Consider the following 18,921-nt stretch of genomic DNA (forward strand, 5'->3'; position numbering starts at 1 on the left):
AATATTATTGTAATAGCTTTGCATGGTGGCAGAAAGAATGTAATTATGCTTTCTGTAGTGAACATTTTTGATTTTTTAAAGATTTTATTTATTAGAGAGACAGAGACAGATGGGGGAGATGAGGGAGGGACAGATGGGGGAGGAGAGACAGAGGGGGGAGGAGAGACAGAGGAGAGACAGAGGAGAGACAACGAGTGGGGAGAGGAGCAGGCAGTGGGAGAAGGAGAAGCAGACTCCCTGCTGGGCAGGCAGCCCAGTGCAGGACTCAGTACCAGGACCCTGAGGTCATGAAATGTCAGTCAGCAGCCTGACTTAGCCACCCAGGCACCACCCTGTGGTGAACATTTTACAGTATATAATTGTTGAATCATCTATGTTGTACATCATCTATGTTGTACATCTGAAGTTATAGGTCAACTATATTTCAATTAAAAATAAAAACACAGGGTTGGTAACTATAGTCACCAGGCTATACATCGTATCTCCAGAACTCATTCATCTTATGAATGGAAGTTTTTATTCTTTGACCAACCTCTCTCCATTTCTGCCTAGACCCCAGTGTCTGGTAACCACTGTTCTATTGTTTCCATGAGTTCAGTTATTTTAGAATCCACATAAGTAATATTATACAGAGTTTGCTTTTCCTTGACTTATTTCACTTAGCATCATGCCTTCAAATTCTATCCATGTTGTTGCGAATGGCAGGATTTCCTTTCTTCTTATGGCTGTATATTCCACTGTCTGTGTACATATGGATGGATGGAGATCTTCTCTATCCAACCATCCATGGATGGACTCTTAGATTGTTTCCATATCTTAGCCATTGTGCTGCAATGAACATGCAAATTCAGACAGATCTTGAAGATTCTGATTTTATATCTGTTGGATTTTTCCCACGAGTGGGATTTCTGCATCTAATGGTAGATTATTTTTAATTTTTTGAGGAAACTCCATACTGTTTTCAATACTGTCTATACCAACTTGTATTCCCAGAGCACAAGTGTTCTGTTTCCTCCACTTTTTTTTTTGCCAAGACTTCTATTGTTATTTTTGCTAACAGTCGTTATAACAAGTATGAGACGATATCTCATAGTTTTGATTTGTATTTCCCTGGTGGTTAGTAATGCCGAACATCTTTTCATCTGTCTGTTGGACATTTTTAAAGAAATAAATGTCTAATCACTTTGCCCATTTTTTAAGTTGGAATATGTGTGTATATATATATACATATATATAATATATATATATTGCTGTTGAAGTTGTCTGAGTTCCTTATACATCTTGAGTATTAGCCCCTTATTAGACATGATTTGCAAATATTTTCTCTGATTTTATATATTGCTTTTTATGGTTTCCTTTTATTTTCAGAATCTTTTTAATTGCATATAATTTCATTTATTTTTGCTTTTAGTAAGATTAATCTTAGTAAAAGCCTTTATTACCTACTTAAGAATTTAACTCAAGTTTACTCAATTTTAGGAATTGTCCATTTATAAACATCCTCTTTTCTTATTCATTCAAAAGCCATGCATTTACCTAACTAGCAGGACCTGCACAAGACATTGCTGATATACTGGTAAACAAAGAAACTGGTCTCTGGCCTCAAGCAGCTGGAAGCCAGAGAAAAAGATAACTAATCAGATTATCACACAAATATGTGATCACACATGTAGTAATTGCTTCACATGAGAAGTACACAGTATTATCAAAGGGTTTGACAAGCTAGCTAGAGAGGCTCCCCAAGGAAGCAATCATCCAAAATCTACACGTTGCATGGGAGTTACCTTGGTGAAGAGGGAAGAAGATGAATGGTAGATCTAATATGAAGGTCAGTAGTAAGAAAGAGCTTCTCAATTTTAAGGGAGGAAAACAAAACCATTATGGCTGGAATACAGAGTGTGAATGAATTGGGAGCCTCACAATTTACATGTTTAATGCAATCCCTATCAAAATACCATGGACTTTCTTCAGAGAGTTAGAACAAATTATTTTAAGATTTGTGTGGAATCAGAAAAGACCCCGAATAGCCAGGGGAATTTAAAAAAAGAAAACCATAGGGCAGCCCCGGTGGCGCAGCGGTTTAGCGCCGCCTGCAGCCCGGGGTGTGATCCTGGAGACCCGGGGTCGAGTCCCACGTCAGGCTTCCTGCATGGAGCCTGCTTCTCTGCCTCTCTCTGCTCTCTCTGAATGAATGAATGAATGAATGAATGAATGAATAAATAAATAAATCTTTAAAAAAAAGAAAGAAAGAAAACCATATCTGGGGGCATCACAATGCCAGATTTCAGGTTGTACTACAAAGCTGTGGTCATCAAGACAGTGTGGTACTGGCACAAAAAACAGACACATAGATCAATGGAACAAAATAGAGAATTCAGAAGTGGACCCTCAACTTTATGGTCAACTAATATTTGACAAAGGAGGAAAGACTATCCACTGGAAGAAAGACAGTCTCTTCAATAAATGGTGCTGGGAAAATTGGACATCCACATGCAGAAGAATGAAACTAGACCATTCTCTTACACCATACACAAAGATAAACTCAAAATGGATCAAAGATCTAAATGTGAGACAAGATTCCATCAAAATCATAGAGGAGAACACAGGCAACACCCTTTTTGAACTCAGCCACAGTAACTTCTTGCAAGATACATCCACGAAGGCAAAAGAAACAAAAGCAAAAATGAACTATTGGGACTTCATCAAGATAAGAAGCTTTTGCACAGCAAAGGATACAGTCAACAAACCTAAAAGACAACCTACAGAATGGGAGAAGATATTTGCAAATGACATATCAGATAAAGGGCTAGTTTCCAAGATCTATAAAGAACTTATTAAACTCAACACCAAAGAAACAAACAATCCAATCATGAAATGGGCAAAAGACATGAACAGAAATCTCACAGAAGAAGACATGGACATGGCCAACATGCATATGAGAAAATGCTCTGCATCACTTGCTATCAGGGAAATACAAATCAAAACCATAATGAGATACCACCTCACACCAGTGAGAATGGGGAAAATTAACCAGGCAGGAAACCACAAATGTTGGAGAGGATGTGGAGAAAAGGGAACCCTCTTACACTGTTGGTGGGAATGTGAACTGGTGCAGCCACTCTGGAAAACTGTGTGGAGGTGCCTCAAAGAATTAAAAATAGACCTGCCCTACGACCCAGCAATTGCACTGTTGGGGATTTACCCCAAAGATACAGATGCAATGAAACGCCGGGACACCTGCACCCTGATGTTTATAGCAGCAATGTCCACAATAGCCAAACTGTGGAAGGAGCCTCGGTGTCCATCGAAAGATGAATGGATAAAGAAGATGTGGTTTATATATACAATGGAATATTACTCGGCCATTAGAAATGACAAATACCCACCATTTGCTTCAACGTGGATGGAACTGGAGGGTATTATGCTGAGTGAAGTAAGTCAATCGGAGAAGGACAAACAGTGTATGTTCTCATTCATTTGGGGAATATAAATAATAGTGAAAGGGAATATAAGGGAAGGGAGAAGAAATGTGTGGGAAATATCAGAAAGGGAGACAGAACATAAAGACACTATACTGATTTTTTTTTTTTTTTTTTTGGTCATTTACTATTCTCTTAATTCCCTCTTACTCATGAGTACTCCAGTGCCTGGCTCAACTGTTTTTTTTCACCTCCATTGCTATTCTTTGGTGATGGTAACATCCTTTCAGTGGTGTGTTTACTACTCAGCATATGACCTTGTTAGCTTCATTTATAATACCTTTTCCTCAATGTCCCCATCAATTCAGTAGCCCTATTAAATTTAACTTGTAAAATTGATTCAGGTCTCATTTTTCTACCTCTCTTGTACCACCATTCCCACCCAACAACCCTGGATCTCCACCAAGACCACAAAGTTTTGACCCTATGACTTATTTGTGGTCTTCCTAATCATTGCCAAAATGACTCAACTAACTTTTAATTAAATTCCCCTCCCTCTTCTTCCCTCCATTGAGCTTACCTGCAAAAATTCAACTGTGGCAAAATTCAGCTCCTTACCCATGACTAGTTGACGGCAAAAAAAAAAAAAAAAGTAAGAATTTAAAAATTAAAAATAAAAAAGTCACCCAATTTTGACATATTTTGTGACCACAAATATCATGCCAGATGATTCAAGTAATTATAATTATATAGTAGAAAGCCCATATATACTTCTTACCCTATGCCAAGCATTTACAAACAATTTATAAACCTATTAAAAATTCCTTTCTTTCAAAACCTTATAACATAAGTGCTATTAACCTTATTTCAAAGTTGAGGGAACCAAAGCTCAGAATTTAAGTATTTTCACCCAAATCACAGAACAAGGAGCCAACAAGAATTTGAACCAATGTAAGCTTAGGATGTTGCTGCTACAATACTTCTCTAATAAATTTTTTTTAATATATTTTTTAATTTTTCATTTATTTACGATAGTCACACAGAGAGAGAGAGAGGCAGAGACATAGGCAGAGGGAGAAACAGGCTCCATGCACCGGGAGCCCGACGTGGGATTCGATCCCCGGTCTCCAGGATCGCGCCCTGGGCCAAAGGCAGGCGCCAAACCGCTGCGCCACCCAGGGATCCCACTTCTCTAATAAATTTACTTATCCATTCTCCAAAATAACCATTTCACAATCTCTCTTCCTTCTCCTATCTACTCCCCTCAGTTAGCAGTTGATGACTTCACATTCACAGAAACTCCAAACACACCCATCATTGAAATGCTGTCCTTAGGAGCAAAACTCTAACACTTGCCTATATTCATTGTTTTCATTTTCTCATGTAGCTCTCCTCACTTCACTGTAACTGGGCTTCTGTCTCCACCAAGTCAATAACATCTATTCCAGATCTCAAGGACTTATATTTCTGCCAAAACCAAAACTAAGTTACTTGTCCATCATAGATATTTGATATTTGTGGATACTTCCTAGAGGACTTATTCCACTTTTATATTTATAGCTTCTTCTTTTCATATGTTTACATTGCCCTAATAATACCATCTGCTGTTCTTAGGAAGCTTATTACCTTCAGTGACTCATTAAATTAGTATTTTCAGGCAGAAGAGCAGTCATTGCATTGGTTTCAAAATATTAAAAGACTATAATAAATGTACGCATTCAGTAAAAATAGTCACCTTATAAATTATTTCTGCAGAACCAGTAAATTATGCAATAAGATAGAAAATTTCAATAAAGTCTCAAAGTATTTATTTAGCCATTTTAAGTATATATGCTTTTTTTCCCCACTATTATTTTATGTAAAGTAATAGTTTTTTTTAATAATCATGGAAATACATCCTCCTTAAGCCTTTTTAAGAACTTCTATACAAAAAAACACTTCTATACAGAGGAAATAAAACTAATATTTATGTTAAAAATACTAAACTGTTGCATAAAGGAAATCAAATATTTTTATGAAAAAATAACTTCATGAACACACTCATACAATATTAGCCAAGAATTGAGACCCCCTAATTAGTACTGTAAACATCCAACCAAAGCAAACTCTGGGCTTGCAAATGATTTTTACTTGAAAGATAGCTGTTTTAGGTTTGTAGTTGTGTTTCTACCTAGGCATAAAAAATTCAGAAAAGATTTTGCCTAATAGTCCGTATTATCTCTGGTATAAATTCAACTTATATGCAGGTATCAAATAGTCCATTACACTCAAAATGAATACATATTTCATAGACATATTACTAGCATATTAACATAATCTTGCACTTGGTGGAGAAGTTCCAGTTTTATGAAGTTTTAGGACTTTATCTAAAATTAAATCTGACAATGGTCTCTAACTAAAACTTTAAGTTGCTGTTTTAAAGGCCTATTTTCTTTCTCTTTGTACAACCAAGATAATAGATACCTGTGTTACAAATCCCTGATAAAGGAAAGCACATTTATTGAAACTGACTTGGCTGTGCAGAAAAGTTTTGGAAACACCCATTCTACCAGCCTAAGTTTCTGGATGCAACCAGTGTGGTCTGAATGAATATTCAAGGCTCACAGCAGCTCCGAGGGAATGAGTTGAGAAACCTGAGTGCAGTGATTGCAGCTGGATACCCATATTAGAGTTTTGAGGAGCAATGTGCGAAATAATAGACAAGGATATGTAAAAAAAAAAAAAATACCAGCGGGAATGCACCAAACACACATGCTAACCTGGCTTGCCTTTAAAGCTGTGATGCCATCATTTTGGCCATCAGTTTCTTAGATTTTATACTTCAGTGGTAGAGCTCACAATTTTGCTTGTTCTAAATAAAGTAACAAGAGAATTTTCACTTACTCTTTAAGTTGTTCATATTCACTTCACCATACATGGCAATGAAAGGGATGCGTGTTTCAATAAGTTCCAAAAATATGTTCTCAGAAGTCCCACAGGGAATTCAAAAGTAGGAAGAGATAGGAGCCCCAGCTTTAGAGTAACAACAAAGTCCCTGTTTTCTTTCTGCCTTAAATCTCTTCCCAAGCAGCCTTTTCGATTCACCTTGCTGAGTTTCAGCTGGTGCCACTCTGCTGGCTGCTTGTGCCAAGGAACACCTGTGGTCTTTTATGCAAACAATTCTAGGGAGAAAAAGAGGCTGTGGGTAAATATGCAGAAGGAGCTAGAGGCGCAAAAACTTGTAACTGGAATAGCCAGACTACTCTGAAGGGAATTTCATCAATGCTTGAATTCTTCTGAGAAAGTCTGTGATAAGGCAACCCTTCTTCCAATGTTTTTTTTCCCCAGAAATCACGGCAACCTCTGGTGGAAAACTTGCTTTCTCATCTTGGGAGGGAAAGATAAAAGGAAGATCTTAGAAAATTCTAAATTCAATGGTCTAGCTTAGATCTCACTCAGCGGTACCACAACCATATTTTTCTGGTTGGCTACTAAATAACTCCACATGGATATCCCAGTGGTATTGAAGTCAATGGTTCAAACCTGAAATAATTACTAGGATCATTAGATGGGGACCCAAAAGGGAACAAATTAGTAAAAAGTCCAAGTTATCTAAAACTGGATGGATATAAGAGTTTGAGTTTGGGAGTCTTTACACAGGTGTAGGTAGTTGTAGGAAAACCACAAGGGGTAATCCCGTAACTCAGTAACTCAAGGCTAGTATACAGCTGAGTCATTAATGCTGCCAGTCATGCAGGGAAAGGGAAATGTTTCTGTAATCCAGTAGGAGAATTTTATGTAGAAAAAGCCACACTGGACAAAAACAGTGACATTCTGTCCGGGAGAACAGTCCAAGGTGGGCCCTCATGGAGGAATCCAGAGGAATATCTTCCCCCATCTTTTCACCATTGGCTGAACCCAACTGGAAGCCAGAGGACAAGAGAACCCGTATTTTATCCAGGTCAGCCTTCTGGAATATATACAAGGAGGAGAAAGGTGGGAACAGATCTGAAGAAAAGTGGCATACTGCCTTTTCCCATTCCAAGTTCATCTTCCCCTTGTATGAGCCAGTTTTCTAGGTAGCCCTATGGATTACCTAAGGCACAATGAGAATCCTACTCTTTTTTTTTTTTTTTTTTTTTTTTGAGAATCCTACTCTTAATCTCTGTTCCTGGCATGATCTTTACAATGTTATTCTCTGCAAATGTCTAATCTCAAATCCTTATCCATTCTATTTATGTCCATACAATTCTCTCCTGTCCCTGCTACTCTCCATCACTCTGATACTCCAGCCTATCATTTCTTAGTAGCATCTATCACTTTCACAAATTACTGTCTTTATTTTTATGTTTCTCAAATTTCCAAGAGGACTCTTTTCAGAACTCTACCTCCGATGCCTAGTATAGTGACTGGTACATAGTATATGTTCACTAAATGTATGCTGAACACATGAATTAATGCAAGCCCTCAATATTTTTTAGCTTAACACTGCAGTGCACTTTTAACTGACTCCTTGACATCAGTGTTAGCCATCTTCAGTCCATCATTTACATTTCTGCTGACATGCCTCTTCTCATTCATAAATCAGAAGTCACTCCCCTTTTTGAAATTATTTAATGGCACCTTAAAGCTTTCCAAATGAAGAAGTTCATTCATTAAACAGTTTTTATTGAACATATATAAAGGGAAATCAGAGATGATTTTAGATTCCAAATTCACTCAGAATGTTTACAATTTACTAAGAGAAACAATAATAAAAAATAAATTGTAGTAAGGTATAGTAGTCTAAGATGGGGAAAGCACTGAGCAGGACTTCCTAATCCCAAAGCAGGGAAAGGCTGTGAGGACAGGCTTTCTAGAGGACAGAAGGAGGAAGTGTGAAAGATAAGGGTGGGATTCAGACCATATTCTGAAGGGGTCTGAAAGCCACATTTATAGGATTTTGACTCCTTACTCACATACTTAAGGACTTTTTTGTATCTCAGTCCTGATGTTTGTCAGTTTTCTGTCCCATATTTTCTCAATTTAGACTCCCTGTCTTGAGACAACTGACTCTTTAAAGTTCTATAATGCTGCATGTGCATTCCTGCTTCTGAAATTCTGCCCAGAAAGGCCTATTCATTCTTGCTGGCCTAAGAGACAAGATTCTATTTCTAAAGGGTATCTGTCTTACACTCTGTCCTCTCCTTCCCTGCTCAATACAGACATATTTCTAAAAGCAGCTTGACTGCTTTCCTCAGTTTTCAAGAGACAGTCTGTGTTTCCTGGACATTAGCAAGCCCATATTAAATAGCAGGGATTTGGAGATAGAAGTGCCTACATTCTCTTCATATAACTTAGATTGCTAACAGGCTCTGGGGTGTGTAAAATTTCTTGAGCGAGATTTCTGACTCACCAAATCATTCTTCCCTGTTATCTATTGATAAGGGATGGCTTTTTCAGTGACTTCGAGTAAACATAGCAAATGGTAACTTCAAACTTAATTTAATATAGATGATTGAATCTGAAGCATAGTAAACAGCAATAAATATGAGACCAAACAAAGTATTTGACCTTTAAATGTAAATATATTTCTATTTATTAGGGTGCCTAGTTTATTGAAACGTTTTTGTTCCTGTGCCATTGTAGATAATAAAACCTCATATTTACTGTTAGCAGTGGTACTAATATGATTGCAGATAGTTGAAAAGCATGTATATATCAAAAACTAAACAAACATATTTTTCACAATTTTCTAATCACAGTGTACTCTGGTGTCAAATCAAGCCAAAAGTAACATATAGAAGCAATATAGACTATAACCATGAGAGTGTTAGTTTATTATTGCAGCAGTTTTAGTAATTAGCATAGAAACAATTAAATTCATAAATATGTCATTTTTAAAATGCACATTGAACTTTTCAGGCAATGTGTTGCTCCATATTTTTATAGGTATGAAATGAAGACATCAAGTTAAAAAAGTGAAATTCAACAGTATTTAAGTTACAGAAACCAAAGATCTCATTTCTGATTTTTAAGACTAATCATCTAGCCAATTATATTTAGGAACTTAAAGTCAATGCTAATGATGTAGCTAATGATTTGAAAATGGATAAGAGTACAAAATAACAAATTATACTGGGTATTTCTATTAGCATTTTCCTTTTGGCAAGTCAATGGGAATTTATAAGATTGATCAGAAAAAAAAACTCTGCTAACTATAATATATTTTGATACAACTAATGGCAATTATATAGATTCAAATTTATCATTAAATCATGCAGACTGTAACTTGGGTTAACACATTTTGCCTTCAAGGGAATCTTTAATTTTCTATCAGTGTCATAAAAGATACCACCATACATTTTTGGTCAAATACTTTAAAAAAAATAAATCTAACATCATGCTATTATTACTATTTCTTACATCATTATACTTAATGGTCCAATATCATTAGACCCATCTTCACATTTTCCTTTTTGAAAATTCCATATAGGATATTCTGTTGACTGGCTAAAAAGACTTCCTGTAAAGAAAGTGATTGTTAATGATCCGTGACTCTTTTTTTTAAATATATTTTGAAATATTCATTTAATTAATTAATTAATTATTATTATTTATTTATTTATTAGAGACACAGAGAAAGAGAGAGAGGCAGACACAGGCAGAGGGAGAAGCAGGCTCCCTTCAGGGAGCCCGATGTGGGACTCGATCCCAGGTCTCCAGGATCCCACCCTGGGCTGAAGATGGCACTAAACCTCTGATCCACCCGGGCTGCCCTGATCCGTGATTCTTAATGAATCATGAGTCCTCCAGGTATTTGGATTGGAGAATGATCTCTTGTCTGACTTGATATCCTGGAAGTTCTATATAAAAGTAAAAGCAAAAGTTAACAACATGTCATTTTAATGATTTTACAAATGAGTTTTCTCCCTTTTCCATTTTTCTCCATCTTTTTTTTCTCCATCTTCCATTTTCTAATGGATTCTATGCCTGGAGAGAAAACTATAGTCAAGTTTGTGAATGCAAAGTACCAATAATGGAATATCTTATGGTCTTTCTAAGAAGTATCATGCCTTTAACTGTGATTTCCAAGGAATGTTTTTTTTTTTCAATAATCTTTTAAATCACATTTAAGTTTTAAATTATTTAAGACTTATTATATTTAATGTTTAAGATTTATTATTTATTCATTTACTTATTTATTTTAGAAAGAGTGGGGGGGGGGGAGGGCAGAGGGAGAGGGCTAAGGAGAGAAGCAGTATCCCCACTGAGCACAGAATCCAAGTCAGGCTTGATCTTATGACCCTGAGATTATGACCTAAGCTGAAATCAAGAGTCAGATGCTTAACTGACTGGACTCCCCCAGGTGCCCAGGTGCCTCAATATTTAAGTTTTAAATTATTGGTTTCCCGAAAATTTCTCTGAAGATTTAGGGTTGTTTTAATTTTGCATACCATGAAACAAACGTAAAAATGTTAACTTGTATTACAGAAAGTCATTCTCATGGATTAAGCCTGACCACCAGGCGAGTGAACAATGCCTGAAGTCGCAAGCAGCCTTCTTTCATTGAGGTGCCAGTCATTCCCATATGTAGGGTAACATGGGTTTTGATGTTACTGATGATTTTGTTTTGTTCTTTCCATGATGGCTTGTGCTTTTGTCATTTACTTAACCATAGATCATTTACTTTCTGGATCTTTCAGATCATGGGTAAGTGTTCATTTTAAATTGTATAGAAAATAATTTGTAACTACATGTGCTATACTTAATGGTATGAATGAATGACCTTAAAATACATGTTAAAGTAAAATCAAGATTTTTTCCTAAAACACCCACATTATCATTCATTAAAGGGATAGGCCTTTCTATGTAGATTAGAAAGGAGATGAACTTACACCAGACACACAGGGAATTTTGAAAGGCAACACCTTAGTTATCTGTAGTACAAAAGTAATCTGTAAAAACCCATTGGCCTATGTGACAGATATGAACTTTATACAGTATGTGTGCCTAAGAAATAAAGATTCAGAACTATTAAAATAAGATTTTGCTAGACTAGAAAACCTCTGTGCCTGTCTAAAATGATACGTCTATGATGGAATATGTAGGCAGATCCAGTAACTGAACAGTGCTCTCAAATGTTTTAAATCAAAGTCAAGTTTAATAAATTCCAATGCTATTTCTGCCTCAAAAACTGATGCTGATTATTTAGCCTTTAAACTGTATCTTAAAACCCAAGAAACATATTCTCTTACACATTCAGCTTTTAAGGCCTTGGAGAAAAGCAGTTGTTTGGATACTGGTGTTGCTGAGCACCAAATTAAGTGCTCAGTGGGATGGAATCTACCATGTAGAAATGTAGATATTGCATTTAAAAATAAATACATTTGAATATCTATGTGTACTCATCAAGTGCCTGACCTCTTAGTATCGCCATACACTTCCCTACTTAAGTCTTTCATTTTATTTGCTTGGTTGTCAAGGTCTCAAAGTGAGAGATTTCTGGAGGACCAATCCGTGTACATGCATTGGGTAGTATACTGAGTCCTCCTCTGTGAATACCATAAGAGAAATGTTTATTGCCAGTGCTCTACTCTAGTCCTAATCTTACTGATGAATATATTTTATGTGTGTGTACATATATATGTATGTGTGTATGTAAACATAAATATTTCTTCATTGTACAATACTCAAAGTATACATAACTATACACACATGTATGATGAATAAGAAAATGAACATCATTGTTTTATAAAGATGAGGATTTTTTAAATGAAAAGTAAGCAAATGCACATCATTTTATATCTATTTGTCAATGTTAAAAAAGTGGAAAAATTTTAGGCCCTGGATATTTAGAAATCTAGAGATTGATATATCTGTAACATAAGTCTCACATGTCTGCTGGAGCATTACTGCATACCAGGCAATGAGGGCAGCCAAGAAAAAAGATTTGGAAAGAGTGAATTAATGTCAGGAAACAGTAATAAGTCTTTCTAAGGGTACCCTCTGAGGCCTCATTAAACATCTCTTTTAATAGTTATGTATTAAAACATGAATAAAGTTTATTAGCATATATTAAAGAGGAAATCTTCAGATAAACATAAACTGTATGAAGTCCACAACAGCTCCGTTATGTAAGCTGATCAATCCTGCAAATGATGTGAATAAGGAATGCAGCAGAGTTGAACTTGGATTTTGTAAGAAAACCAGGGGAAAGATTGATAACAGTTTAATTGGGGGGAACAATGCACATGTGCTTGTAAAATGCAACACACACCAAAAAAACCCTCCCTGATCACATTTCTCTTGCATCTGAAGACTCAGAGTAATGTTTCCTTGGACCTATCCCACATTAAAAAATGATTTAGTATGTCTTAACAGAGAAGCTTTCATTCTCAGCTCCTTTGTAAGGTCTGCCATAGTGAAATGTGCTCTAACCAGCTGATTGTGGTCTAGCCCTTCCCTTCTGAGTTGTGTCCAGTTACCTCAGCTTGAGCATAACCAGGAGAAGGATTCCACAGGTGACTGTCATGCACATGACAGCATAGATTACTTCTCCTAGAAACAAAAGATTAAAAAAAAATTACTAGATTTTTAGAGAAAATAAGTAGTAAAAATGAAAGATAGATTTTTAACTGACCATTGAAGGGGGAATGAAATCCACTTAGAGTTATCTCCTTTGCATGTTTTCTTTTATGCAATGCCATACCTTTGACATTAGACAGGGTTGGATAATCTGAAAGAAAATAATGAAAATGAGATTACAGTATTTAAAAGCCATGTGTTACTTCTTTCTATGGGTTATAATTTGTTTTATATTACAAGGCAAAGATTTATTTCTGATATTATCTTAATAAAATCTGATAGATGAGGATGAAAGCGGGAGTACTTTCCTTACATTTTAAGGTTTTTTTCCCCCCACCTTTTAATCAGAAAATTTTTTACAGACACTGTTTTGTTTTGTTTTTTTGTTTTTTTCCAAATCATGATTAGGAAAGTAGACTACACTTTATGACAGCTACTGTACCTTATCAATAGACGAAGGAGAAAAAAAATCAGCAACTTGAAGCTACCCATTGTGATATTGAAAAGATTCCTTTTTTTTAAACAGGAGTAATTGTTTTAATGTGCTTTTAATGATATCTGATTTCTCTAAGGCCCTCTGTATTTATGATTTCTTATGGAGTCCCTAAAGCAATCACTCTGTTCACCCCTCTACTTGATTTCAACATCTAGCTTCCTTTTTTCCCTATTCTGTCTCTTGTAAATAGCCTCTCTTTCTATGGTCATGTACTAGTTTTGTCACATTTATGGGAAAGCCACTCCGTGGCCCTAGCCTTTGTGGCAACATTTTGCTAAACACAATTTTACCTCATTTCACAACTCATAAGACAAAAAGATGGTATCCTTAAAATTAACAAATCCATTTTAGGTGACTTTTACTGATAATTTTGAAGTGAAATCACCCCTAGTTTTGACTTAGTTCAACACAGATATGAATGTTAAATATACCAGTAGCCCAATAAAAAATTTCTTTGATTATGAAGATTCAGGTAGGATTTGAATCTTTAGAAAAGGGCGGGGGAGATAAGATAAACCTTCCCCTTGGGAGATTTGCTGTCCAATCTGATTGTTTCATGTACTTTGAGACCTGGAAGTCTGAGTAGACTGTTGTTTGTAGAAATGAGTGCATCAATAGTGGAATAATACATCCGATGACAATTTGTGACAAGAAGCTCTGAGTAGGAAGGGAGATGGGAAGACATATTACCAATAGTTCCATTCAGTCCTCTCTCCACCAAGAGCTGCTACTGTACAGAAGCCAGCTGCTTGGAAGCCAAGATTTGAGGTCTAAGTTAGGAATAATCAGCAGAAAACACAGGAGACAGACTTCAAATCAGTAACAGAGCTCTCAGTATGGGTCCAAGAGAAGGAGCCCGACATAAGAGGTGGAAAAGTGAGGATTTTGTTATTAGAAAACTCCATTTTTGAGGAGTCTGACCTCTAATACAGTGAAGATGTTTTAGTTCAAGATTTTTTAATCCCCAATTTACATATTGGGTTTTCATATAATTATTGAAGTCTGGCTTTCTTAGAAACTGAAAAATAAATGTCTTCTAAATGTGAAAGTAATAGAGTGTGTGAATTTTTTTTCAATTTTGTGATTATAAAATATATTTTGTTATTCACCATAGAGGTGGAATGGAAAAATTCAGCTATTTCAAATAATACCATTTTTATACTCTAGTGGTTCCTTCTTTTTAGAAGAATTAATTTTAATCAAATTGATCTTACAGATTTTAGTGAAACAAGTTATATTAAAATTTTATATTCAAATCACTTCAGAATATGAAAGATAGTTTTACTTTTAAAAATTCTATAGGATTTTAGAATGTTTTAAAAATTCTTTTAAATTTAAAATTCTATGACATTTTGAGGCAGATTCACGGCTCACATGGAAATGTACGTAATGTGGGTTGGCTAATTATTTGAACGATGCTATAGTTTTCCTTTATGAAATTCTACCCCTAAGTACATTTGGTCTAGTTAGGTACCATGACTCATCTTTGCATAAGAAAAAAAGGTTACTATTTTGACAAATTAGACTGCCTTTTAAATATATCTGCCTAAAGTAATTGTTAAATGTTCACCTTGAAAGTTTAGAAAGAATCGTCTCATTCACTAAATTTCACTCACATGGAACTCATTAACAAAGTTATAATAGATCAATGACAGAAATGTTAGCTAATGATCCCAGTGAAAATTTTAATGTGTCTAGCAATCACTCCACAATCTTAAATATTGCACCCTAGGAGGATACCGAATATCAGTTAGAGAGATTAATGTTTCAGAGGGTTTCTTGGCTACTGAAGCCCATTGGAGATTCTTCCTGCCTTTTATAAACAGTGAGGTTTACAGTGTTTTATAACCATGAAATTAAAGTCGGCAGAGTTAATAACCAACCTCAGTCCCACACCATCTGCTATATTTATAGATAAACACTGTCAGTGACTTGTTTATCTTAACTTGTACCCTAGAGGAGTTAAACACTATTATGAACTATATTGTAAAATCCCTGTACATTTGACAGGAAATCAAGATTAATTTCAGCCCTATGTTAAGAACAAATTTAAATAGTGTTCTCCCCAAATGCCTATAGAGATGTAATCTTTTTTTTTTCTTCCAAATCCTTGTGTAGCAGTGGCTGAGAGCTGATGGGATCTAGCATCATTAAGATATGATAGATCAAACACAAAATAATGATTTAAAAAAATGTCAGAATAGTCGAAATAGAAATTAAATATTTTACAAAATGCAAATATGTAAACCTTCAATTAAAATTCTAATTACATATACAAGTCAGCCTAGAAGAAAAATCTTGACAAAGTGAACATTTTCATAGAATACTTAAATATATTTTGTAGCTTTTTAAAACAATAGTTAAGTGTTATTGGCTTCTTTTATTTTTAAGTAAAAGACCTCCAGTACCATGGCAATATCTTAGTGAGAATGAAAATTTAAGGATGACCTTCTTGCATATCTAAGGTTGGAGCTATTTCTAATTTGGTCAATATTTCAACACGGTCATCTGAAGGTATTTCAATTTCCAAATTGGAAATGAGTTTTGAATTTTTTCACCTAACAATAGTGAGGTAGTGAGATTCCATATATTATGGACTCTTTCTATGATTGGTGTATAAAACCCTGCTTCCAAAATGAATCTAAAAGGCATTGCAGCTGGGAAGAAAGAAAAATATATAAGCACCTGTAAGTTTGAAAAAAACCCAACACATTAGTAACAAAATAAACTAAGGTATTAAACATATACAACGACAATATAACATCACTGCAGCTAAAATATATGTAGTAAAAAATAAATCAACCAAATAATATACTTGTCCTAAATAATAACATGCACCAACATGGCACATTCATTTATTTAGTTGATAAACTTCAAAAAGATGAAGCAATGTCTTAGATTTATCTTCTTGTACTATGTGTGACTAAACACATATTTGCCAGGAGCTAGGGAGAAAAGGAAACTTAGAGGTATTAGCCTATTGGTTTGCAAACATCAGGAGTTCCCTGAGTGAAATCTGTAACTGGCTCCCCATACACAGAAAAAAAGAAAGCCTGAAGAAAGGCAGGCCACACCAGATTGGTAGATGGCTGTTTTAATAAGCAAGGGAACTTCTATGTGAGGCTTGTCCTGGGCAGTCATGAGATACTAACTTGGCATTCACCCAGCAGAATCTTAAAAGTTTATACAGAGGTCTTAAATAGGGTTCAGTCATATCTACAGTCTATACGGTCTCAACAACACATTGTTCCCTTAAGACAGTATTTTTGAAACAGCTTCCATAGCCAGAGATATGGAGCAATGAGTAAAATGTACATTCCAAGAACAGGGGAGGGGGTAAGGAGCCTTCATTTTCCCTGGTACAGCTCACAGGTCAACCAGCAGTAATATCAACATAATTGAAGGGTACAAAATTTCAGTTGTGGAAACGAATAAGTCCTAAAGACCTATCGTGTACCATAATGTCTACTGTTTATATTTTACACTTAAACATTTTCTGAGAGGGAAGCTATTAAGTTAAATGTTCTTATCATACATAACAGTAATAAATAGAGGACAGGAAGAAACTTGTAGAGGTGATAGATATGTGTATGGTATAGACTGTGGTGAAGTGAGTTTCATGATGTATATCTATCTTCAAACTCATCAGGTTGTATCCATTAAATATGTACAGCTTTCAGGGCACCTGGCTGGTTCAGTTGGTTGAGCGTATGCCTTTGGCTTGGGTCATGATCTGGGGGTCCTTTGATCGAGCCCCATGTTGGGCTCCCCACTTGGTTGGGAGTCTGCTTCTCCCCTTGCTTGTTTTCTCTCTCACTCTCTCTCTCTCTCGAATGAATAAATAAAATACAAAAAAAAAAAAATATGTACAGCTTTCAGTATGTCAACAAAAACAAAAACAAAAAAAACACATGCTTAAATAAGTATGCAGTAGAGAACATTTGGTTTGATCTTTTGGCATGAACCAAAGAGCTCAGTGTTAGTAAATGACTGTATTGATAAACCTGGCAACTGCTGTTTGGCCCTTGGTTGAATAACAGTGTTGTTCAAAGATCTAGTAGATTTGCTTAGACATTGTAATGAGTCTCAACTGTTGTACATTTTCCTTAATAGTTCCTGCAAATAATGAAGTAGCAACCAAGGTAACAATTAGACTGTAAATTATGCATTGCTAACAACCAACACTAGATTAGATGAATATACTATGATTTACATATGATAAATATACATAAATAGCTATGATTGTTTTAGAAGGCAATAATTTTAAATCTTGGAATTAAAATATCTGTCACCTGCGTGCTCATACAAAACAGATCTAAAGACAGAGATTAGAAACAGGAATCAAATATTCATGGTTAGAGTGTATACTGATACACAAATATGCATGTATAGTAGAATTACAAAATTGGATGGGATATGTTAGATTATCTAATTCAAACTTTCAGTACAATAATGCATTCTGCCTCATTATTGACAGCAGCAAATACTATTCTATAGATGAACTACTTAATACCCTTTATCTTTCCACTATTATTGATGGTCAATTCTAGTTAAAATATGAAATACTTTTCTAGACTGATCTTTTATCAACTTGTGATAAATCTACCTTCTTTGGCCTAGCCCATAGGTAGCCTATGGCTGCTACATATATATCTGTATGTTTGTGGAAAGAGAGGGAAAGATCAGATGGTAAGTAGATCACATGGTACAATGCTTTTCCGACATTAACATGAATCTCTGTTTACCTTAGAGTGCCAATTCTGATTCATTAAGTCTGGAATGAGGCAGAAATTCTGAATTTCTTACAACTTCCCGGATGATGCTGATGTTTGCTGACAGAATATATATACACACATATATAACATATATATATATATATGCAGAATGTATAACTACATAAATATGCAGAATATATATACATATATATATGCACACACACAGAAAAAAGATGTACATATTCATACAATAGACAAAATGCTTTACTTCTATATGTATGGTGCTTAACACTTTAAAATGCACTTTGACAAATACTAATAAACTGTATTACACCTAGCCAAATAGAAATTATTAGCTCAATTTGATAAAGAAACTCAGAATAAATGTTTTGTCTAAGACCAGAATTGGTAAATAGTGAAGACACAATGTGTAGCAAAACCTTGTACAACTTATATCTAAAATCTACCTCACGGAGGCCACAAAAATTACATAAAACATTTTCACTCTTTTCCAATGCAACAGCAAGCTGAATTAAGAAATAAATTTGAAATGTAATAGGGACAAGTTGTATTTGATAGTACTGCACAATAAAAAACATTTCATAGTAGTATCTGCTTGCAAATGTTTATGATCATATATTTTTCTATTGCCAAAATCTGCAATAGAAGAGGTGTCATAAATCTAATAAATAAAGCTTCTGAAACAACTCACATACACCTGTAGGATGTTTCAGCTTGTACACCC

At 35.2% G+C, this 18,921-nt stretch overlaps 1 protein-coding gene across 2 annotated transcripts in view; it reads right to left on the reverse strand.

Annotated features, from left to right (window-relative positions):
* Window positions 1-10,073: 10,073 nt before the first annotated feature.
* Window positions 10,074-18,921, reverse strand: part of GFRAL (GDNF family receptor alpha like) — a 54,736-nt gene continuing 45,888 nt past the window's right edge. For both annotated transcript variants that reach the window (XM_041725784.1, XM_041725777.1), the window contains 3 exons: window positions 13,021-13,116; window positions 12,866-12,938; window positions 10,074-10,243 (listed from right to left, as the gene is read on the reverse strand). In XM_041725784.1, the coding sequence (XP_041581718.1) occupies window positions 10,171-10,243; window positions 12,866-12,938; window positions 13,021-13,116 (242 nt within the window). In that variant the 3' untranslated portion in view covers window positions 10,074-10,170. The remainder of the gene's footprint in view (window positions 10,244-12,865; window positions 12,939-13,020; window positions 13,117-18,921) is intronic.

Source organism: Vulpes lagopus, chromosome 1, assembly GCF_018345385.1.
Source record: "Vulpes lagopus strain Blue_001 chromosome 1, ASM1834538v1, whole genome shotgun sequence".
Taxonomy (NCBI): domain Eukaryota; kingdom Metazoa; phylum Chordata; class Mammalia; order Carnivora; family Canidae; genus Vulpes; species Vulpes lagopus.